Source organism: Chrysochloris asiatica, unplaced genomic scaffold, assembly GCF_000296735.1.
Source record: "Chrysochloris asiatica unplaced genomic scaffold, ChrAsi1.0 scaffold00358, whole genome shotgun sequence".
NCBI lineage: Eukaryota > Metazoa > Chordata > Mammalia > Afrosoricida > Chrysochloridae > Chrysochloris > Chrysochloris asiatica.
In genome coordinates, this window is record NW_006408876.1 from 1,417,675 (window position 1) to 1,441,500 (window position 23,826).

Genomic DNA, 23,826 nt, shown 5'->3' on the forward strand with positions numbered 1-23,826 from the left:
ATTGAGAAGTTAATGGGAGAAAGATTGTCCACTATTTAATCTCTGAAAGTCAGTTAGGTATCTGTGTGTGGACAGCATAATTCTTGAAATAACTGTGTCCATGTGTTATAGTTGGCTCTTGCCTTTTTGTTGGGATTTTCATACAGTTTGGCTGTATGGCCAGTCCTGCTGTTTTCATGCTAGGTAGGCAGGAGTAAAGGGGTCCTGCCCAGGTCAACTTTAGGGCAGGGTTCCAGAATCAGACATCATAAGCATCTGCCAAAAGATCAGCCCATGGACCAATGGGGCTCCTCTTCTCTGTGCCATGGGAAGACTGTGGGCTCAATGCTAGACCCTTTTGAGGGTGTGCACCCACCCACCTGAAGGTGTCTGGGCTGGGTAGAGAGGGTGAGACAGGGGAAAGGAGGAAAAAAATGTGTAGAATCCCCCATACCTCTTTTTGCAAAAGTCACTGTGGGGGTTTCACTGTGTCAGTCTGGCTGTGGCCCCATCCTCTGATCTGAGCCTGGACGGGAATGGCCACAGGCAGAGTCCCACATCCCGATTAATTCTGGAATCACAATATTTTCCTTTTTACAGTAATTTTTCCACCCATGGGTGCGGGAAACTGACACCCTGCACTTTATACTAGATCCAGAGCTCTGGAGCTGCTTCATGAAAGCACCTTCTCTGTGTTTTCTGCCCTCCCCCACGGAGCCTGTCCTACCTGACTCTGCTTCTCCCGCCTCCAAAACCAGAAGTCTGGTTGCAGATATTAATTAAGATGAAAAGTGTTTAGATACGGGTCAAGTGCCCTCATAAGTTCATTGGAATGTGAATCACAGATGGGATAGCATGGAAAGGTTGAATGAATATTAACTAAAAAAGTCTTTCCATGCACAATTCTTAATTTAAAAAGCCAAGCCTATTCCTGTTGAGCCAGTTCCGAGTATAAATGATTCTATAGAAGAAGGTAGAACTGCCCCAAGATTATAGACTATAAGAAAGCAGACAGCCACATCGTACTCTCAGAGAGTAGCTGGTGGATTTGAACCACCAATCTTCTGGTTGGGAGTTGAGTGCTTAAATACTATGCTGTGAGAGTTCTGAATTATTTGCTGTTGTTGTTGAGTGACGTCAAGTCATTACCAATTCAGAAGGACCCTGTGTAGCGCTTCCGAGAAGCAACTGGTGGGTTTTAACTGGCGACCTTGCTGTTAGCAGTCCACAGCTAATCCTCCCATGCCACATCAACACTGTGAATTGGGGTTCGTGATTGTTATTGTTGTTGTTAGGTGCCATTGAGTTGGTACCGACTCACAGTGACCCAATGCACAACAGAACGAAACACTGCCCGGTCCAGGATTCTTGATTGTTGTTGTTAAGTGCCATTGAATCGATTCTGACTCACACTGACCCTGTATAGGGTTTCTAAGGATCAGCTGGTGAGGTCGAACCACCGATCTTGCAGTTCAAATGACTTTTCAGTCTGACGCATTAACCCACGGTGCCACACCAGGACTCCTGGGGTTCTTGAGTAGGTAACACTAAGTAATTAATTGGGGTCCTGGTGTGGCTATGAGTTGGAAGTGGGTTGCTATAAGTTGGAACTGACTCGATGCCACACAACAACAACAACATAGATTAGAAAACTGGTATGGAGAGGAAGGGGGAGGATGAAAGAAATCTGACAAGAAGAGAAAGGATGAAAAGATGGGTCCCAAGACAACAAATGTATTGAGCTGTTGTACCTCCTTTACCTTGCTCATAGTTCATTACTTATTCTGTTGTTAAGTGATGTTTGAACTGCCAAACTTGTGGTTACAGCACCATACCAGGAATCTTTTTCTGCCCCGTTGTTGTTTTTATTAGGTGCCATTAAGTTGGTTTCAACTCATACCAACCTCATGTACAACAGAATGAAACACTGCCAGGCCCTACACCATCCTCACAATCATTGCTACGCTTGAACCCATTGCTGCTGCCACTGTGCCAATCCATCTTGTTTGGGGTCTCCCACTTTTTTGCCGACCCTCCACTTTACCAAGCATGATGTTCCTCTCCAGGTCCCACCTGATAATATGTCTGAAGTATGAGAGGTGAAGCCTCACCATCCTGGCTTCTAAGGAGTATTGCTACTGTACTTCTTTCATCACAGATTTGCTTGCTCTTCTGGCAGTCCATTGTACTTTTAATGTTCTCCTCCAACTCCACAACTAAAATGCATCAATTCTTCTACTGTCTTCCTTATTCATTGTCCAGTTTTTACATGCATATGAAGCTATTGAAAATACCATGACTTGGATCAGGCACACTTTAGTCCTCAAACTGACAAATTCACTCTTAAACACTCTAAAGAGGTCTTGTGCAGCAGATTTGCTGTCCCATAGAAGATTATGAAAACTGCTTTATTTTCATAGCATATCTTTAAAAGAAAAACACCAAACCCATTGCTGATCAAGTCAATCTGCCGCTATGTGTTACAGAGTATAATTGCTCCTTAGAGTTTTCACGGCTATAATTCTACAGAAGCAAATCACCAGGCCTGTCTTCCAGCGTGCTGCTGGGTGGGTTTGAACCACCAACCTTTTGATTAATAAACAAATCAATAACTGTTTGCACCATCCAAGGACTTTGTTTCCTTTTGAATTCATTGCATGTAAAACTGCAGATATTTCTATTTATCTAATTTAGCTTTCAGAGGAAATGCATTTTCCTCTAAAACAAACACATATTTCTAATTATCTCAGCTTCTCAATGATCATGTATTAGTGTTTTTAGATCATACTTTGGAAATTAAAGAATTCCAGATTGGTTTCTGTACAAGGGTAAGTTAAAAAGTCTTGGCACAAAACTCTCAAAACTTTTATTAAACAAAAATATAAAAATAGGAAGCCGTAGTTTCTTGGCATCTCCTCCATCTAGGTCCATGTGCTTCTGAAGGTGGTGTTTACAGCTCTCTGAACCTTCTTCCCCGCAGAAATCTGTGCCCTTCCATTACACCTCATCCAAGTGGCAGTTTTGCCATCCTCTAGAGGCTCAGATCTTGTTCCTTTTTAATGTTCTTTGAGTTTGGGGAACAAAAAGACTTCTGAAGGGACAAGATCAGGCCTGTAGGTTAAACGGTGGAAGGGAAGAGCCTGCTTCCCCCTTGAAGAATGAGCAGGTGCATTGTAATGATGGGGGAAAATTCATTAGTACAAATTCCTGGCCTTTTTTTTCACCAATGTGGTTTTCAATTTTCTTAGAACTTTTTCATAATAAGCTCCCGTGATTGCACTGTGACCTCTGAGAAAATGTATCAAGACTACTCCTTGGCAGTCTCACAAAGTAGTCATCATGACTTTCTGAGTTGACCGCTCTGCCTTGAATTGAACTGGCCCAGCAGATGTGCTGGGAAGCCAATGCTTTGATTAGACCTTTTTTTTTTTATTTCAAAGGGATCCAATGAAAGTAAAGGAGCTCTGGTAGCATAGTGGTTATGAATTGGGCTCCTAATCTCAAGGTCAACAGTTTGAAACTCCCAGGTGTTCTGCAGGAGAAAGATGAGGCTTTCTGCTCCCATAAAGATTTATATGCTTGGAAACCCTGTACAAGGTTGCTATGAGTCTGAACTGACTCCACGGCACCTAACAACAATGACAATGAGAGGTAAACAATGAATGGCTGAGAGAACTTGTCTGCCGCCATCTACGGATCGCAGAGATGTATTGGACCACGTTTCGTGTGGAATAAAACTGTGCATGTATGGACTGAATCCCTAGTAGACAGACTCTTTGAATTGTACGTTTCATAGTTCACAGTGTGTCACTTAGAAGAAGAGGTCCACAGACGTTATTCTTAAAAGCTACCGTACATTGTTGGAATAGACATTCGTATCATTTTAATGTGTTTTGTTTGTTTGTATCTTTTGTTGTTGTTGTTGTTTTTAATAGACTTTCTTTTTCACAGCAGTCTTTGTTCATAGAAACATTACAGAGATAGTACAGAGTCCCCATGCACCACCCCCAAAACCCCTGCCCACACACATATAGTGTCTGTCATTACAGTCTTGCTTTAGAGAGGTAATGTGTTTTTTAAAAACAGAAAAGCCAATTCTTTCATTATATATATAAAAAAATCACACTTTTGTGAGAACTAGGAGAGAATAAAGGTAATTATTGTGATTATTAGAATTATCCAAAATGTAGTAAAAATATTCTTAATGGGTTTGATAAAGAAATGATTTTACTTTTTCTTTTTTAAAATAAGATAAATGCCTATGATATTTCTAGCATTTCAATTCAGTCCAAATGTATTATATATTCACCCTTACACCACCCAGAGTCCCTACACTAAGGCAAAGCTAGGCAACCACCTTTTACAAAGGGCCAGACAGCAAATACTTTAGACTTTGCAGGGCAAATGCCTGTGTACAAAAATAAACAATAGTGTACAAGACCCAGCGACAATAGACCCAAGACCCAAGTCTATGAATGTGACTGTGTTCCAATAAAGCTTTATTTACAAAAACAGGAAGACTGGATTTGCCTTGGGGCTGTAGCTTGCAAACTTCTCTCTGTGCTGGGCCTTAAGATACTGTTCCCTTTGCATTTACTTAAACAAAGCCCCCAGTCAACATGACTCTTTTGCTAAGACAGCTAGAAGAGTTTGTCCTCATCATCACTTTTCCTAGCCCTAACTTAAAGCAGTTTGTCACTGTATATAGTTATTAACAGGCAGACACTAGTAAGTTTCCAGTTTGTATTGTTCGTATCTTTGGCATGTTCTTGGTATGCCGTGCAAGAAACGAATAAAAGACATTTCAGAAGTAGGTGCATGCTGTTTCCTTTACCCAAAGTGCTTTGAAGGAACAAAATCTCATCTGAGTTTATTGCAATCAGAATATATTGAAAGCTTGTTAAATCTGGAAGTTTGAAGGTTCTATTCCCCAGGATAGTGAGAGTGTCTGATTCACAGTAACTGCGGTGACGACATCTTCTGAGGTTAGTCTTCAGGGAGTGCACACTCTTTCTTTCAGGGAAAACAGAATGCTGTTTAATTTTTTAGCATTTTATGTAATGGTTTGAATGCCCAGTCTAACCCAACCACTGCTGTCAAGTCGGTTCAGACTCAGAGCGACCCTGTGTAGAGTTTCTGAGACTGTAAAGCTTTATGGGAGCAGACAGCCTTGTCTTTCTCCATCAGAGTGGCTGATAGGCTTGAACCGCTGATCTTACAATGGGCATTTGAATGCTTATCCTACACCCTGAAGGGCTCCATTTGAACACAGTATCAAATAATTATTATTTTTAAAGGCATTTCCAAATGCTGCTCTCTTGACCTTTCTCAAAATTCAGTCCAAATTGTCTTTTTTAAAGCACTAAAACCCCAATCATTCCATCTCTCCTAACATTTTGCTCTGCCAGCATCAATCACCATTTCATTTTATTCACTGCAAATACCCTCTGCTTTCTCCTGGTCCCTTTGAACTTATTAAAGACAAAACATTCTATAGGTCATCTTTGAGCATTGCTTTCAGAGAAAAGCTGGCAAAACTATTTACCAGTGACAGCATTTTAATTTCTTATTGGGTCTGTTGTCAGAATTGATGCTGGTTTCTCCTAAAAACCATACCCAATGGTAACCCATCAAGTTGATTCCGATTCATAACGACCCGGTACAGGATTTCCGAGAGTGTAAATCTTAACAGTTGCAGGAACCCTCATATTTTTCCTGTGGAGCAGCTGGTGGGTTTGAACTAACATCGCTTTGGTTAGCAGTCCACTGCTTATGCTAGAATGCCACCTCAGGACTCCAACAATAGCTACTTTAATGAAGAAGCTGAATGAAATGGAGATCACATGTATATATTAAGTTCTTAAACAGGATAAAGATGTTCTACACTTTTCCTCCACCCCACCCCCCTAACCCCCAGTGGCTTTTGAGCTGATTTCAACTCATGTATGACCTCATGTGTGTCCAAGTAGAACTCTGCTCCATAGGGTTTTCAGTGGCTGGTTTGGGGGAAGTAGATTCCCAGATCTTTCTGGTCCACATTCAATGACTCTCCACTGCCTTGGTTCTTGGTTAGAATGTGGACATGTCTGCTCATTGTGTTAATGGCCAAAGGAAACCTGATTGGTACCCTCAATTCAATCCGATCTGTGAACGTTTGTTAGTATTCATGACGCAACACGGAGCACCATCTCAGAAGTTCTCTGTCCCTTTTCATCAGATGTTCAGGGGTCCACACGGATGCTCTAAAATGAGGTGTCCATTCTAGAGCAACGGTCTACCCTACCCTACATCTCCCTGCCAACGTTGCTGACTAGTGCAGGGAGAATTGTTTGGAGATGAGAAACTTTGGTGGCCACCAACAGACTCTTTTTGTATGTCTCTTGTAGGAGTCCTTTGGAACCTCTCATCATGCGATGCCCTCAAAATGCCCATCATCCAGGATGCCCTGGCAGTGCTGACCAATGCAGTGATCATTCCCCACTCGGGCTGGGAGAACTCGCCTCTGCAGGATGACCGGAAAATCCAGCTGCATTCATCCCAGGTGCTTCGCAATGCTACCGGGTGCCTAAGGTCAGTCCATGGAGTCCAAACGAAACCAACTCTCTTTGGCCATCCATGGCTCCCATTGAGGGGGCTTCCTGCTACCATACCTCCCCTCTGCTTCCTTAGCTTCTGCCTCTGGTTTACTACGCATCAGCCTTTTCTAGAAAGATGGATGCTGATGTGGCAATGGGATATGAGAAGTCAGCACAAATGCATTTCTAATCAGTCTCAGAAGAGATGTCACCATGTTCCACTGCCATATGCATATGGAGTCCTGGTGTGGCACTGTAGGATAAACACTGGACTGCTAACTGCAAGATTGGTGGTTCAAACTCTATAGCCACCCCTCAGAAACCCTATACAGGGTTGCTGTGAATTGGAACCAACTCGACAGCACTTAACAACAAGAGAATACATAGGCCAGTACTTATTTGATTTAATTCAAAGTTTTCTTAGTTGAGGGATAACTTTCATTCCAGCCAAGATGAAATCGTTTTTGTTTGCTTGGAAACAGCAGTTCACAATGAATGACTGAAGCTAGGGAACCAGGCAGGGCCATGGGTTGGAGTCTCTGACTGATCCCTAACTGGTTCACAACCATGATTAGATTTTCTTAACTCACCATGTGACTTCAAGAGCCTGTGATACTTAGACCCCAAACCCAAAAACCAACCCACTGCCCTAGAGTCAATTCCGACTCATAGCAACCCTGTAACTCAGAGTGGAATGAATCACAAGGTTTCAAAACTGTAAAGAACTCTACTGAAGCACACTACCTTATCTTTCTCCCTCCGAGGGGCTGGTGGGTTTGAACCAGCAGCCTTTTGGTAAACTGTGCCACCCAGGCTCCTATCATAAGGCAGAATGTGGTGAGTGTTTTCTGAATAATAAAAATAGTATTTGTGTTGTCATTGTCTCTGAAGGCACTTTTACAATCATCCCCCCAAAGCCTCTTGAGACTTCTTAGGATCACCTGAGTGTTTTATTTGAATTTTACTCTTAACCAAACATAAAGTCATAATTAGGATTTGCTGCTTCATAAACTCTCAACACGGCACACTAGGATGCTGTGTTTGGGTCCCAAGTTGGAAAACTCTGCTGGGAGGGCTTTATGGTAGGAGAGAGCCAATGGTGTGACTTCAAATACCTCATCGGACAATCTGTCTTTCGAAAGTCAAACGGGCACGATTGCGCAGAGCTGCCATTTTTGCTGAAGGTGGTCAGTGTCTAGAAGCGGACCACCTCCCTGGCCTTTGTCAGAATGCCTACAGCAGTGTTCGGAGCTCCATTCTTCAGGGGGTGTGTTTGATTCTGTGACTGTGCACATGGAGAACAGGAAGGGGAAAAGTCAGCCTCCATAAATCTCCATAGGTATGGGCAGGCATTAATGTGTGATACTTCTGACAACACTGCCTTTCCTCCATGTCGGGAAATAATGGACTTTTGACAGGATTTCACTGGACCAGGCTCTACCATAAGCTCAATTTACGGTTCTCCTAAACTCCCTCTTGAGGCATTGATTTTATAGCCTCGTAAATTCAGTTGTCTCTCAGAAACCATCCTCCTGCTCCAGACGGAATATAACTCTCTCAAAGTTAACGCAAAGCACATCTGACGGTTCATAACTGATTTTCTATTTGAATTATTTGCAACCAGCCTAGACTTTGTTTCTCTTTCTTCTGTTCTCCCCTACCTGCAAGGCATGAGACTCCCAGGCAGGCTCAGAGGCGGCAGTGCAGCAGAATCAATTACAGACAGATGGTCAGTCAGGCTTGGTTAGTTCTGTCTATGGCTACTATAAAAGCAGAATTTAGTATTCATGATGGCTGACCTAAGGATGCATGGCACTATGATTTCAAGAGTATTCTGTTGTTGTTAAATGCTGTGGAGTCCGTTCCAATTCAAGCCGACCCTGTGTTGGGTTTCCAATGTGCAGCTGCTAGATTTGAACTGCTGACCTTATGGTTCACAGTCCATTGCTGATCCTACATGCCACACCAGGAGTCTTATGAGAGTGTAGTCAACATGATTTCTTAAAAAATCAGATGAAGAAGTTGGACCAATGCAGTTTTTATGGGTCTCCTTTATAAGTCACCAGCCTGAATGTAGGGTTGGGGACGTGGTCCAGAGGAAAGTTAGTTTGATCAGGATGAAGAACTACCCTTCCCCATTCATGCACAGAGAGTCTCTGCGCTGGCTGCTTCTGAGCTGGATCAGGAGTGGTCACGTCCCAGGAAGCACAAATAAGAGGGCATGTGGTTTGGAAGGACTCTTGGTATGGTGCTATAGGATAATGCACTGGACTGCAAGGTCAGTTTGAACCACAAGGTCAGCAGTTCAAATTCAACAGCAGCTCCTTGGAAACCCTATATACAGAGGCACTATGAGTTGTAAGTGACTTGATGGCACTTACAACAGTGGATTTGAAAGAGAGTAATTTGTATGTACTTAGGCATTGTAGGATAAGCACTGAACTGCTAACATTAAGGCCTGAAGTTCAAACCCACCAACCAGTCCTTGGAAATCCTATATAAGGAACTAACTCCACATCACTGAGCAACAACAAGGCACAGTGGTCGCTAAGAGTCGGGACCAACTCGATGGCACTTAACAACTACAACCAGGCACAGTGGGTTCAGTGTTAAACCACTAACTAAAAGGCTGACTGTTCAAACCTACCGCTTTTGCTGGAGAAAAATTAATCATTTGTGCTTTGATAAAGATTCATAGCCTCCGAAGTCCTATGGAGCAGTTCTCTGGCCTGCAGAGTCTCTGTGCGTTAGACTTGACTCAGCAGCCGTGGGTTAAAATGTATCCTACATATCAATAAATAGCTGACGGTGTTCCGCTGCTGTTCTTAAGGTGGCTAACTTCCTACTGTGTCGTAGTCTGGAAGCTCAGCTGGAATCTGTGCACCTGCTGATATTTACAGTACTCGTGGCATCACTTCCAGCATCTCAGCAACACCCAAGCCACCGCAGCACAACAAACTGACAGATGAGTGGTGGTCATGTATAGATTATTCTCTAGTGAGTTTGAATAACGAAATGACACGGTACATTTGCATACTTTGAAATTTCTACTAATTTAAATCTTTCACCTTGAAAGTTGTCTTAATTGTTTAAAAATGCAACACTCACCTGGTATACGATTCTTGTTCCAATGTGTCATAATCATTATTATCATATCTTACAAAATCCAGCTGAAATGTAAACATATGATCCAGGACTTTGTTTGGCTGATAATAGAGAACCAGTTGTATTTGGTGAACAGAGAAAGTGTATGTGTGTCTGTGTATAGAAAGCATAAAACTCTGCAGAGAATTGTGACTCATTTGTTGTTGTTGTTAAGTGCTGTTGAGTTGGTTCTGACCCATAGCAACGCTGTATAGGACTTCCAAGGAGTGATTGGTGAGCTTGAACCACCGACCTTGTGGTTCAAATGACTTTGCAATCCAGCCCATCAACACACAGTGCCACACCAGAATTCCTGTGACTTGTTTGGTATGAGCCAAATTAAGTATCTCCACTGGTAAAAACTTCAAGTCCCTTGATTTGATTTATGGAGATTCCACTGTTGTTGAGGGAAAGAAATGATTAATTAAATATAGATACTAAAATACAAGATATTCTCACTAGCAAACTTCTCTCTCCTTTTTATGTCTTCTTCTGTATTTGGAAAACATTTCATTTATTTCCTTTTATATATTTCAACTTATGAAAACTCTCACATGATCTTTAAGTGTTAGGAGTTCAATATAATAAGCCTTTGCCACATTATGGGTTGGAACCAACTCGACAGCACCTAACAACAACAAATATAACCTTGGTTGGATTTACTTCACTGGAGGTCGTCTAGAGTCGGAGCCATCCTAAACTTTTAAATCAGAGACGTGACGCAGTATCACAGAAGAGCATAACTCCAGCCGCTGTATATAGAATGAATCCTCTCTGGATTGATTGTGAAATATGACCAAGGTTCCCATTTAAAATATACACAAACTGATAACCATTGTCATCATTTCAGAGTGAACACTAGACAAGGCCTCTGAGCATCCATTTTTAGTTTTCAATCTACCAGTTAGCTCAGTAAGACGATCTGATTTCCATTCCTGAAGCCTTGTGTTACCTTTAGCCACGGAGACTTAGAACTTTAGCTCCAGCCACAGTGCTTGTGGAAGGCTGGCTTTGCTGGCTTCCAAGCCTATTTCCAGGGTGCTGCAATATCATTGGTTTATTTTTATTATTCTCTGCCCACTACAGCGTCTTGTCCTGAAGGACAACAATATACAACCCTAATTTTTTCCATCTGTCTTTGAGCACACAAGAATATTATTAAGGTTGCCAAAGGATCCCCACAGTGTCTCTGCTTATGAGTGTAATCAAACTCACACCCCCCTAATTAGTCATTTTAACCCATATAACGGATGAGTGCTTGGTCCCACGGTGCTACTAATTCTCTGTGTGAACTTGGGAAAACCCCATCACACAGTAATGCTAGGGACAAAACATGCTGGCAAGAAAACTCCAAGGACATTCGTTTTGTCTGGTTTGCTCTTGCATTTGCCCCAGACAAGAAGAGGAATTGGTTTTGCTTTTATATTAAGTTCAATTGGCTGCTGATAATATTCATTTATTAAAAAGGATCACTTTGTGAAGTATTTCTAAAAGGGTAACATACCCCGTTCTGACCAGGTCAGGCTGGCCTATCTGAACTTGATTTTGACTCATTGTACAATAGAAATCAAAGTCTTAATTCCTCCATTAGCTACCTAGATCTGTTGTTACATATATATCACACGAGGGTGGCTTTCAAGAACAGAATCTCCTTCTGTCTAAGCTCTGGAGGCCAGAAGTCCAAATCAGGCTTTTGCCCAGGTGGACCCTATGCTTGTGATTATCCCTGGGTGTTTCTTGGTTCTTTGGTTGGTAGAGATCCTTACATATTACTTTTCTCCCCAGCCCCCTGGGTTTCTCTGTGTCTATTCTGCTTGTTTTATAACTCAGAAGTAATTGGGTGCAAGATCCACCCTATTCTAGGATGCCCTCTTTCTTTCTTTTCTTTATTTTTTTAACTCTACCTTCCCCCACACACTCTTAAACTAAACTTCCTCTTGAAAACTTGTAAGCCAGTCACTTTGTGCCTTTATCTCCCCCTCATTTTAGGTAGCCAGTGTCTAAGTTGCCCGTCTCTATCTACCCTGTATACAGAGGGGATAGGTTTAATACTCCATGTGAAGACTCCTCCCCTCTCAGTTGGTATTTTGAGCTACTACATCCATAAGCATAGGTCAAGTTCATCAAATTATAGCAATTTAAACTTGCTTCCTTGATCAAAAATTGATTTTGTTTTTATCTTCCTCTAGTCGAGTTCTGATCATCAAACCATCGAGGCTAGGTCAAATGGGTACTATCTGTAAGTTTGGGTGTTCTTGTGTGTCTCCTCTCACTTCACATCAGCTGGATGCTTCACTCTCAGCTTTAGACCTCCGTAACTATGTCTTTGTCCATGGGCTCAAGTGTCCCCAGGTCTTACCACACTTTGGACCAACCAGCCCCTTCCTCTTCTCTCTCTCATCTCCAGGTCAACAGGAGTCTGTGGAAAGTGGTCAAACTCAGCCCATATCTTCATTGCTGCCTTTACCCCACTTCTACTCACCAGCAGACCAGTGTGGTCGCCAGCAAGCTTACATGCCTGCTCATGTGTTTCCTTTGAGTTTCAAACTTAGAGGAAGGTTTGTCCTGAAGGGACTTGATTGCTTGCCTTGATGCCTTCTCAGCAAACAAGCAAACTTGCTTGTTCTTGTAGTAGTCAATCAGAGTGCTATTTTTGTTTTTTGTTTTTTCCTGCTGATCTGTCTTTTAAGAAATATCTTTTGTTCTTCTAGCTGTTCCAGGCTGGTCTGCTTGTCCTTTCTCATGGGAATGTCCCACTTCAAAAGGTTCTGAATAGGGCTCAGGATTCGACTTAAGGTCCTATACACTACAAAGGGTCTGCTAGAAGTCTATTTTGCTGGAGAAGTTCTAGTACCCCTTTTAGGTATTCCAGTTATAGGCTGAAGACGGGGGTGCCCTCTTTCATATAATAAAAGACAACCTCTGTTTCCAAACTGGACTGCATCTACTTGATCCTGCTGTGAAGTACATTCCAACTCAGAGCAACTACAAGACGGAATAGCAAGGCCTTGTTGGGCTTCCAAGGCTGTGAACCTTTACAGGGACAGACTGCCACATCTTTTCTCCTGCAGAGTGTTTGGGTTTGAACTGCTAACAGTTGGTCTCATCAAGTGCTTAACCACTGTGCCACTAAGGCTCTTAGAATATCTTTTTAAAAATCCTCTACTGCACTGTGGGTTCATGGGCTGGACTGCAAAGTCAGTTTGAACCTAAAGGTCAGCAGTTCAAGCTCACCAGCTGCTCCTCGGAAACCCTAAACAGGATTACTATGGGTCAGAACTGACTCGACAGCACTTAACAACAACAACACCATGGTATTTTCAATAACCTCAGATGCATCTGAGTTAATGTTGTTGGAAGAGACTATTTTAAAGTACCATGGACTGCCAAAAGAACAAACCAATCTATCGTAAGAAGCAGAGCCAGAATAGAGTGCTCCTTGGAAGCCAGACTGCTCAGACTTCATCTCTCCTACTTCAGACATATTATCAGGAAGGACTAGCTCCCAGAGAAGGGCATCATGTTGGGTAAAGTGGAGGTTTGGAGAAAAAGAGGAGGATCCCCAACAAGATGGATTGGCACAGTGGCAGCAGCAATGGGCTAAAACAAAATAAAGATTGTGAGGTTGGCACAGGACTGGGCAGTGTTTCATTCTGTTCTGCCTAGGGTTGCTATGAGTTTGTATGGACTTGATGGCATCTAACAACAACAATGAAATGACTTTTGATAAGGAATCAAGAGAACCCTCATTCTGCTCCCTGCTTCTCCATTGGCCTCAAAGAAATGAGGCTACATTATTTTGGCCTGAGGTTCCTAGTTATAAAAGATAGGTTTGAGCTCAGAGTTCTTGAGATTTGAAAGGAAACACAGAGCAGGGTGGCTTGTTAGCACCAGAATACAAACACAAGGTTGGCAGTTTAAACCTTTCTAAACCTGTTTAGAAGCTAGACATAAAACACCGTGTTTCTAGGAGGAAATTAGCTTTTGACTTTGTTGTTGTTAGACTGCCATGCTGGTGTGGCATTGCAGGTTAATGCACAGAACTGCAAAGTCGATTGGAACGGCAAGGTCGGTGGTTCAAGCTCACCAGCCGCTTCTTAGTAATCCCATATGCTCCTTAGAAATCACTATGAGTTGGCACCGACTTGACGGCACTTAACAACAACAGGGTGCCATCAAGTCAGTTTTGACTCATAGTGACCCTGTGTAAGATTTCTAAAGAGCAGCTGGTGAATTTGAACTACCGACCTGGCAGCGGAAGTCCAGTGATCTTCTTATGATACCTATTATACACCAGTTATGAGGAGCCCTGATGGTGCTGTAGCATAAGCACTGGACTGCTAACTGCAAGGTCAGCAGTTCAAATCCACCAGCCCCTCCAAGGGAGATAGATGAGGCTTTCTGTTCTAAAAATTGACAGCCTCAAAAAACTGATTTGCAGGGCCCGTATGAGTTGGAATTGATGTGATTGCAATGGGCTTTTTTGTAAGACCCTTACACTGCTGTGCTCCTTACTAGGCAGCACATTTAATGCAGTTGGTGCAATGATACAATGAGGTAGGAATTCTTATTCCACATTATATTCAGGAAGCGGATACTCATAGGAGTAAGCTGCGCTTATCATACAGCTGTTGCTGGTGTTAGTCCAACTCATTGACCCTAGGTACTGGACACACTCCACTCCTGGTTCTTCTTGCTTGGTTGTAACAGGTCCTTCTTTGCCCATTTCTCTCTCCTTCTATCTTTGGAAGATAAAGGATGTTGCAGGCCACACCCCTGGGAAACACCGCATGGATCAGGGTTGTGATTGGATTGAGGGCATTTTGGTCCACCTGAAATCCTCTTACTGGTTTCTCACATCAGATCACATGGTGGGAATCTTTGCAGAACTGCCACATGACATCAATACATACTTGCCAAACCTCAGAGAATTGTGACCCAGCCAAGCTGACACATAGTTTAGAGGTACACAATTCCATCTATGACATGGCCCTTGTGTTAATTTGCCCTAATTTTTGGTTGTTGTTGTTGTTATTTGCTGTCAAGTCAGGTCCTGTCATGGTGACCCCATGCACAATTGAATAAAACATTGTCTGCTCTGGTGCTACCTTCATGATCAGTTCTTGTGTTTCAGCCTGTTGCTGCAGTCATTGGGTATTTTGAGAGCCTTCCGGCTTTATCAGACCATGTTCTGCTATGATCCATAGGGTTCTCAGTGGCTGTTTTTCACAAGTGGAAGCCATAGTTTCTTCTGATTTTTTCTTAGTCTCCAATCCCTGCTGAAATCTATCCATCATGGGTGACCCTGTTGGTATCTGCAATACCCACAGTGTAACTTCCAGCTCATAGCAACATGCAAACCACCAAAGTGATCTGCGACCCACTGACAGACAGGTGGGGATTTACAGATGGGAAGGCTTCCTCTCAGTCTTCTGAAATGCAGATATAAGACTGAATTATTAATCCACACAAGAGCTTTAATTAGGACAACAGCTAAGAGCGAGCCAGGAGCAGCTGAGAATCCACTGTACAGGTCTGAACCCAGTGAAGGACAGAGGGAAGGAGGGAGAATCCAAGTCAGATGCAAACATGTCAGACAGAGAGAGTTTGGCATGGCCAAGTTACTCATCCCAGGGACAGGCCTGTCTTAGGGCAGCTGCTAATTCAGTGAGGCCTGAGATCTCAACATGAAAATGGATCTCAGATGACGACAGCTAGGAGCTTCAGTCAGAACCGAGCCCTGCACTCAGGGATTTGAGTGGTGCGTGGTCCTGGCCATTGCATAAGCCAAATCTCACCAGCACCTTCATTCTCTGGCTTAGCCACATGAAAACCACGTTCTAATCAGAAAGCTGCTTGGTGGTATGGAAGCCAGTCAAGGGGAATTTGTTAAATCAACTCAAGTCTTCATGTGCTCAACATACACCTGTTTTTGAGTCTCTATTATTATAGCGTCCCTGGAGTCCTGGTGTGGCGCTGTAGGCTAATGCGCCAGACTGCAAAGTCATTTGAACTACAAGGTTGGTGGTTCAAGCTCACCAGTCACTCCTTGGAAACCCTATACAGGGTTGCTATGGGTTGGAACTGACTCGACAGCACTTAACAACAACAACATTATGGAGTCCCTGGGAATGGTGAATGCACTCAACTGATAACCAACAGTTTGGATGTTTGAATCCATCCAGGGGTGCCTCGTAAGAAAATCCTGGAAATCTACTTCTGAAAAATACGCCATTGCAAACCTCTGTCAAAGAGTTCTTCTCCAGCCACCTGGGGTCGCCATAAGTTCAAGCTGAACCAGTGACAACCGTTGTTGTTCATTTTTAGTGTGTGCGGTCCTTTGGTAGGTGCTGGTCCTGGTATGGAGTTCTGCTGTGGCACTGTAGGATAAGCATGGGACTGCTAACCATGAGATCAACAGTTCAAACCCACCACTTGCTCCTTGGAAATGCTATACAGGGTTGCTATGAATCAGAGCTGACTGAACAGCACTTACAACAACATCATCTGAGGCATTTTTTAGGAAAAATACACCACAACATGGCCAGCCTGAGGCATCCGAATGTGAACAAAGTTGCATCCAGTTAACTTTTCTCACTAAAAACTCCATGGCCTTACCCAGCTGCTCTCATCCTAGCACTTGTAGTTGTTGTTGTTAAGTGCTGTTAATTCTGTAACAACTCACAGCCATCCTGGATAAGGTTTCTGAGGAGTAGCAGCTGGTGGATTTGAACTGCCAACCTTGTGGTTAGCAATCCAGTGCTGATCCTACTGCACTACACCAAGACTCCTAAAGACCTGATCAAACTCTTTCTTGCTAATGCATTCTTTTGTTCTCTACAGCTATTGTTGTTGAGTGCTGTTGAGTCCGTTCCAACTCATAGAGACCCTGGGCAGGGTTTCTGAAGAGTTGATGGTAGGTTTAAACTGCCAACCTTGCAGTTAGAAGTCCAGTGCTTATTCTATAGCACCACACCAGGACTCCTTTCTTTATATGTGAGTGTCTTACTGGTTTATAGTTTAATCTCGTAGCTTTTGAACTTTCTGTCTCCTTGAGACCTTGCACTTCTCTTACCTTCTTTAGTAAGCCCAACCCAACCCAACCCACTGCTGTTAAGTCAATTCTGACTTATAATGCCTCTGTTTCCAAGACTGTAAATCTTTGCGGCAGCAGAAAGGGGCTCATCTTTCTCCCACAGAGCAGCTGGTGGTTTTGAACTGCCAACCTTGCGGTTAGCAGTCCAGTGCTTACCTTTTAGTGCCACCAGGGTTCTTTAATGACCCAGTCTACAAAGGGTTTAAAACCAAAAGAAAACTTTCCCTTCTCATTTTTTTCAGAAGACCTTTCTGCTCCAATTGAAGACCAACTATAAGTTTTCTAAGTTCTGACTGACATTTGTGTTCCATGACATGATAATGGGGATCATTTCTCCCCCAAACACTGTTCTGTTTGCCTGAACTGGAAAAAAAATGAATGTAGGATTGTTCCACCTTAAAGATAAATATACAATACCTAATCATGTTCTTCCCTCTTTAAATTCCCATCATTTGTCCCTTCATGTTTTAGCAAAGTTGGGTCTAATTCATTATGAATATGTTCAGGATTTAATGAAAACTTGTTTTAAATTATTTATCCTATCATTTGGTTGCAGATATGGGCTGATTTGGAAAGGATGAGCAAATATTATATTTTCTCTTTTCAGTGTGAAACGTCATTCTTCCTATTAAACTGTGAATATTCAAATCCTCCTATTAGTATGAACGAATTACTTCCCTTAAAGAAAGATTACGTGAAAGTTCAGTGAGTTTCCAATTCCAATTGGTATACAATGGTGTATAATATGTAACTCTATAAAACACTGGGTTATAGGACTTTCACAACCTGATAAATAAAAAGCAAATTATAAAAGCTGACTCATTCTTAAAATCCCTCATCACTTCTTGATATTAAAAACATAATTTTTCCTCCCACTGCCTTTCAAATGATATTTCATTGCACAACACGTCACTTCTAAAATATGAGATAAAACAAGTCTATTAGCCATAACTTGAAGAAGCAAGAGCTCGTCAAGCATTTACACTTAGTGCTTACTAAGTCTCTCCAGTATTTCGACACATCTGTCTTAATACTCTTCTTCTTTTCTCTTTTCAAAGTGGCACTAATTTTAAAATAATAAAGCTAGCAGTTGCCAGAGTTGAGACTAAACCCCCATTGACATACGTACAGCTCCCAGAAGACCACAGCAGAACAGCTAGCCAGGTGTGGGTGAAAAATAGTGTCCAGTGAAGAAATCCAACGTGCAGTCATAGTTCTTCTTGGAGGTAAGGGGACCAGCATTAATTAGAACCTAGCAAAGCATTCACAACGTGCCAGTTCAGAGACCATGTCTTCTGCCCACCATCTTGTGACTTGACCATCAAGAGGTGTGTGGGCCTTCAATAACGAATCTCTGAATCGTCTTGTTCCCCTAACTTGCTTTTCCTTAATTCTAACCAATTCCCATCGAGCAGAGTAGAACTGTGCTCCAGAGAGTTTCCAAAGGCTGGATTTGGGGAAGTAGATTGGCAAGCCTAGCTACTGAGTTACCTTTCACTTGTTTTGTAGTGCTTCTGTTGTCATCCAGACTCACAGACACTCTGTAGAGTTTCCCAGGCTTTAAAGCTTTGCAGGAGCAGAAAACCTCAGCTTTCTCCCAAGGAGTACCTGGTGGGATCGAACCGCCAACCTTGTAGTTCATAGACCAGTACTGATCCTGTGGAGACATCAAGAATATTTACAATTAAGTGTCAGATGTTTCTTAGTTGACCAAGTATATTTCAAATAATAGACTAGAACAGTCTTGTTTTGCCATTCTCTTTCCACTGGCCCCTCTTTTCCTGAGTTGAGGACTTCATCATGTAGGCTGTGTAAGAAGAGAAGCCTGTGGTGGCGTAATGGTTATAAGACAGGCTGTTAACCTCAAGGTCAGCAGTTCGAAACTACCAGCCGTTTCATGGGAGAAAGATGAGGCTTTCGTCTCCTGTAAAGATTTACAGCCTCAGAAATTCTGTACAGGATCGCTATGAGTCAGAACTGACCCCATGGAACATAACCACCACCACCACTACTACATAGTAATCACGCATGCACATGGGTTGACAACACTGGGTCTCCAGGACACTGGCCTTTTTCTGTCTGTGTCAAACATTCATTTTCATGTTTCCAGTCCTGTAACTTAAAGGACAGACCTGCCTGGATTTTAGATGAACCCTACATCCTTCCTGATTGCTACAGAGGTGCTAATACTTCATTAGTCCCCATTAACAGGCACTAAACTAGCAAGGAAGGGATTGTGCCACTGACACACAGACTGGAGTTAATGAATCCCAACAATTAATTACACTTCACTTATTACCAAAAAGTAGCAGTGTTAGCACAAAGATTTTATGTGTGAATTGCAATACCCATGAAGAGGCAGGCTTGATTGATCATGGCCCATAATTCTCCAAAATAGTTCTGTCTAGACTCTCTTGTCCACACCACTGTTCTTCCTGAGGATTGTTTCCTGCCTGACCTTATTTTGGACAAACAGTGTAATTGCTAATTGGGGGCTAATTTATATAAACACAGGAAGATTCTGCTGAGTGGAAGTCTTGTCACCACGTTTGGGACTCACTGCTCTTCTCACTCTCTATTTTGCACAAATTTGCGTCAAGTGGGTTAGAACAGATGAAGTTAACTGAAAAAATATATAGTCATTTTGAGTAACAAGGAGAATTATGCTTGGAGGGTTTCCTAGAGCAGCCTTCACAGAGTTAAGCAGAGTAGTTTCATGCAATGGAAATAGGACCTCTGGTAGTGTAGCAGTTGCGAGTCAGGCTATTAACCTTAAGGTCAGCGGTTCAAAACTACCAGAGCTGTTCCACGGGAGAAAGATGAGGCTTTCTGCTCCCTTAAAGATTTACAGCCTCGGAAACCCTGTGTAGGGGCCGTTATGGGTCAGAACAGACTCCACAGTACACAACCACCACCACCCTTGTTCTGAAGGGGTGTTGTTGTTAGGTGTCGTCAAGTTGGTTGGGATTCATAACCACATGTTGTGTCATGTGCACAACAGAACGATACACTGCCTGGTCCTGCACCATCTTTGTAATTGTTGATACGTTTGAGTTCATTGTTTTTCCCACTGTCAGTTCATCTGGTTAGGGGGTCTTCCTCTTTTTTGCTGACCCTCCACTGTACCAAGCATGATGTCCTTTTCCAGGAACTGGTCTCTCCTGATAACATGTCCAAAGTATGAGACACAAGTCTGGCCTTCCTGGCTTCTAAGGAGCATCCTGGCCACACTTATTCCAAGACAGATTTTGTTTGTTTTTTCTAGCAGTCCATGGGACTTTTCATGTTCTTCTTCAGCACCATAGTTCAAATGCATCGAATTTGGGGTGGGGGGCCAGGCTCCCACTGAAGGATTTGGGAATGGATTCTCCTTCACCATCTCTTCCAGCTTCTAGTGGTCCCGGGAGTTCCTGGGACTGTGGTAATATCACAGTAGTCTCTGCCCCCATCTCCACATGACAGTCTTTGCTCTGAGTCGCTCTCTGTTTCTTTGACCCTCTTGAAAGGGCTTCAGTTATGCAATCATCTTACATTTGGCTCCACCCAATCCAGAACGACAACATCTTAACTAATTACATCTGCAAACACCTGATTTCCAACCAAGTTCCCATTCACAAGTACCAGGGCTTAGGGTTTGAATATACCTGTTGTGGAGAACCCAGCTGGTCATCACTGTCCTTTTCAGGCCTGACAGGACATGTGAGGTGTGGCCTATTGCACTGATGGCTCCCAGGATTTGGAGGGAAACAGGTTCAACCCTGCCAGGCTTGAAATGGCAGCAGGGATCTTCTGAACATGTATGAAGCAATGCCGATAAACGTCTTTCTAGAACACAAAAGAACTCTGCTTCTCCCAGTATAGCAATGTGGCTAGCAACGAGCATGATTAGATGCCATTTGTTTGTCCTTGACCCCTGTCACTCCTAAGCTGCTGAAATAGGTGAGAAACCCAGAACATTCTCCACAGGCACCCGCAGTAACTGACTCAAAAAGGAACGGATACTGGGGTTTATTGCCGTTTTCCGGGGCTCGTTTTTATTGATGGGGAGATAATTGAGATGGATTATCTTCCTGTTTTCTCTCCAGCAACCGGCTAGCTTAGGTAAGCACAGATGGAGACCTTGGAAGACAATCTGTCAGAGCACCCTCCTGCAGAGCCCTCAGGGGACAACAGCTTGGAAGTGGCATTGAGGCAGCAGAGTAGCTCCAGGGCTTTACTTCTCAGCTCCTGGGGCCTGTTAGCATCTTCTGCTTTCTTTAGAGACTTAACAGAGTTCCAGAGACTTTCATTCAGGCAAAGCCAAAAGCCAAAAGCCAAAGAGCACAGTGGGCCACAAAGATCAGAAGAGCCTGACCTCAGACCAGCAACAAAAACAAGTTCCGTTGCTCTGCTTGTCGGTTTTGTTAGCTGCTGTCCAGTCCAGTCTGACTCCTGGCTTCTCAGAGGACAGCAGAGCAAAATGCCACCCTGTCGTGCACCGACTTCATGACCGTTGGTATGCTGAAGTTCTGTGTTGCGGCCGCTGCATATTTTCAGAACTTTTCAATCTAAGGGTTCCATCTTCCAGCACTGTGTTAGGCAGTGCTCAGCTGTGACAATGTTGTCATGATGGATGTTTAGAAGTGGACAGACACATCTTTCGCTGAAACCTGCCTTCCGCGAAAGATCTGGCTGCATTTCAAACATCAGTAACATAGCTTCCAGCATGACAGCAACAAACTGACAGGTGGGCGGTGGTCTGTTCTACAAAAACGCAAGGTTGGGAGTTCGAAACTACCAGCGGTTCCCCGGGAGAAAGATGAGGCTTTCTGCTCCCGTAAAGATGTACAGCCTCAGAAACCCTGTACAGGGTCACTATGAGATGGAATCGACTCCACGGCACATAACCACCACCACCATATCGACACGGGTGCTCTTGATTTTGACTTAGCACAGCCCCCACCTCCCAGGCACTTCCTTGCCCCTCTCCCTCCACCTTTCCTTTGCTCTCTATCTCTCCCTTTCTCCTCTCCCTCTTAAATTGATGTAGAATTCACCTAACATAAACCTGGCCGTTGTAAAATGAGCAGTTCATTGGCACTGCGGCACATTCGTAATCTTGAGCAATCACCACTATTCTCTAGTTCCAATCCCTATTACCCAGTAGCTCCTTGGTTCTTCCTCCACCTGCCTCTGGAAACCACCAACCTAAGTTCTGTGTCTATAGATTTGTCGGTTCTAAACATCTCAGAACAATGGAAGCCTACATCCTGGAGTCCTGGTGTGGCACTGTGGGTTCACATGCTGGACTTCAAGGTCAGTTTGAACCACAAAGTTGGTGGTTCAAGCTCACCAGTCACTACTTGGAAACCCTCTACAGGGTTTCTATGAGTCTGAACCAACTTGATGGAACTTAACAACAACAATACATTACAGTCCTGGTGTAGTACTGTAGGATAAGTACTAGATTGCTAACTGCAAGGTTAGCAGTTCAAACCCATCAGCCACTCCTCAAAAATCCTATTCTGGGTTACTATGAGTCAACCCAACTCAACAACACACAACAACAACATGTTACCTTTTGTGTTGGCACGTTTTTAAGTTTCATCCATCTGGAAGTCTGTATTGATACCTCACCTCTTCCTATATCTTAATAATACTCTATTGTGTGGATAGCCCACATTTTATCCATCTCTTCATTGGATGGACACTTGGGTTGTTTCCACCTTTGGATGATTGCGACTAGTACTGCAGTGAAGTATCTGTTTGAACCAGTTTTTTCATTCTTTTTGGTCTCTGCCTCACAAGGGAATTGCTGGTCAGATAGTAATTGTCTCTTTAACATTTTAAGGAATGCTGTGATTGGTTTCCACTGTGCTTCCTTCTGCTGTATGCCCACCGCTGTTCCATCTTCTGGTGCATACTCCTCTGTTTTTCTTATATTAGCTTTGTCCCTTGTCCTATCGTTGCTAAGTTGTCTGTCCAACTGCAGCTTGCACAGAGATCATATACTTGTTCTTCCTTAGACTGTTCTGCCTGAGTCCACCTTCCCATGTTACAACCAGCACCGGGCTTTCTTCTCACCTCTGTAGATTTAGATCAACCAGTTGTTACAGAGTGGACTTTGTCCCCTGGCAACCCTACATATATTAGACTAGAACTGTTCTCCATAGCATTCTCAATGGATGTTTTTTCAAAAATAGAACTCCAAGTCTTTTTTCAGAATTACCTCTGGTTGGAACTGAAAACCTCAACTTTCTGTGAGCAGGCAAGAACACTAACCATTTGGACCACCTGGGGGTCCCTTCACCCTTTTAGCTCAGTGTAGCTATCTCGTGCACAGAAACACCTTCCTCAAGAACCCCCAGCCCCACATGTAAATTAGACCATCTCTGATGCTGTTCCAAGCATTGTAAGTTTTGGTGAAGATCAAAAGACCACAGTTTTCAGTATGGATTGCACCTCACTGTAAAGAAAAAAGTCCTGACCACTGGACCAATAAATAACATCCATATAAATGGAGAAAGTGAGGCGGCACAGGAAGCACTCACTCATCTATGCCAAGAAATTTGGAAGACGACCCTCTGGCCAACTGATTGGAAGAGATCCATATTTGTGCCCATTCCAAAGAGAGGTGACCCAATGGAACGAGGAAATCATTGGACAATCTCTTTGATATCTCAAGCAAGTAAAGTTTTACTAAAGGTAATACAGATAAGGCTGCAAGCAGACATTAACAGAGAACTCCCAGAGGTTCAAGCTGGATTCAGAAGAGGCCGTACAATGAGGGGTAGCATTGCTGATGTCCGATGGATCTTGGCTGAAAGCAGAGATTATTTGAAAGATGTTTGTTGTTGTTGTTAGGTGCCATCGAGTCAGTACCGACCCATAGCAACCTTATGCACAGCAGAACAAAACACTGCCCAATACTGGGACAACCTCACTGCTGTTGCCACGCTTGAGTCCATTGATGCTGCCACTTAACCAATCCATCTCGTTGGGGGTCTTCTTCTTTTTCTCTGACCCTCCACCTTACCAAACATGATATCCTTC

The 23,826-nt window shown here is 43.2% G+C and overlaps 1 protein-coding gene across 1 annotated transcript in view; it reads left to right on the top strand.

The window, feature by feature from the left end:
* CTNND2 (catenin (cadherin-associated protein), delta 2) overlaps positions 1–23,826 on the top strand; it is a 560,917-nt gene that overhangs the window by 284,221 nt on the left and 252,870 nt on the right. Inside the window, exon 5 of the mRNA XM_006876162.1 lies at positions 6,366–6,549. Within this exon, the coding sequence (XP_006876224.1) occupies positions 6,366–6,549 (184 nt within the window). The remainder of the gene's footprint in view (positions 1–6,365; positions 6,550–23,826) is intronic.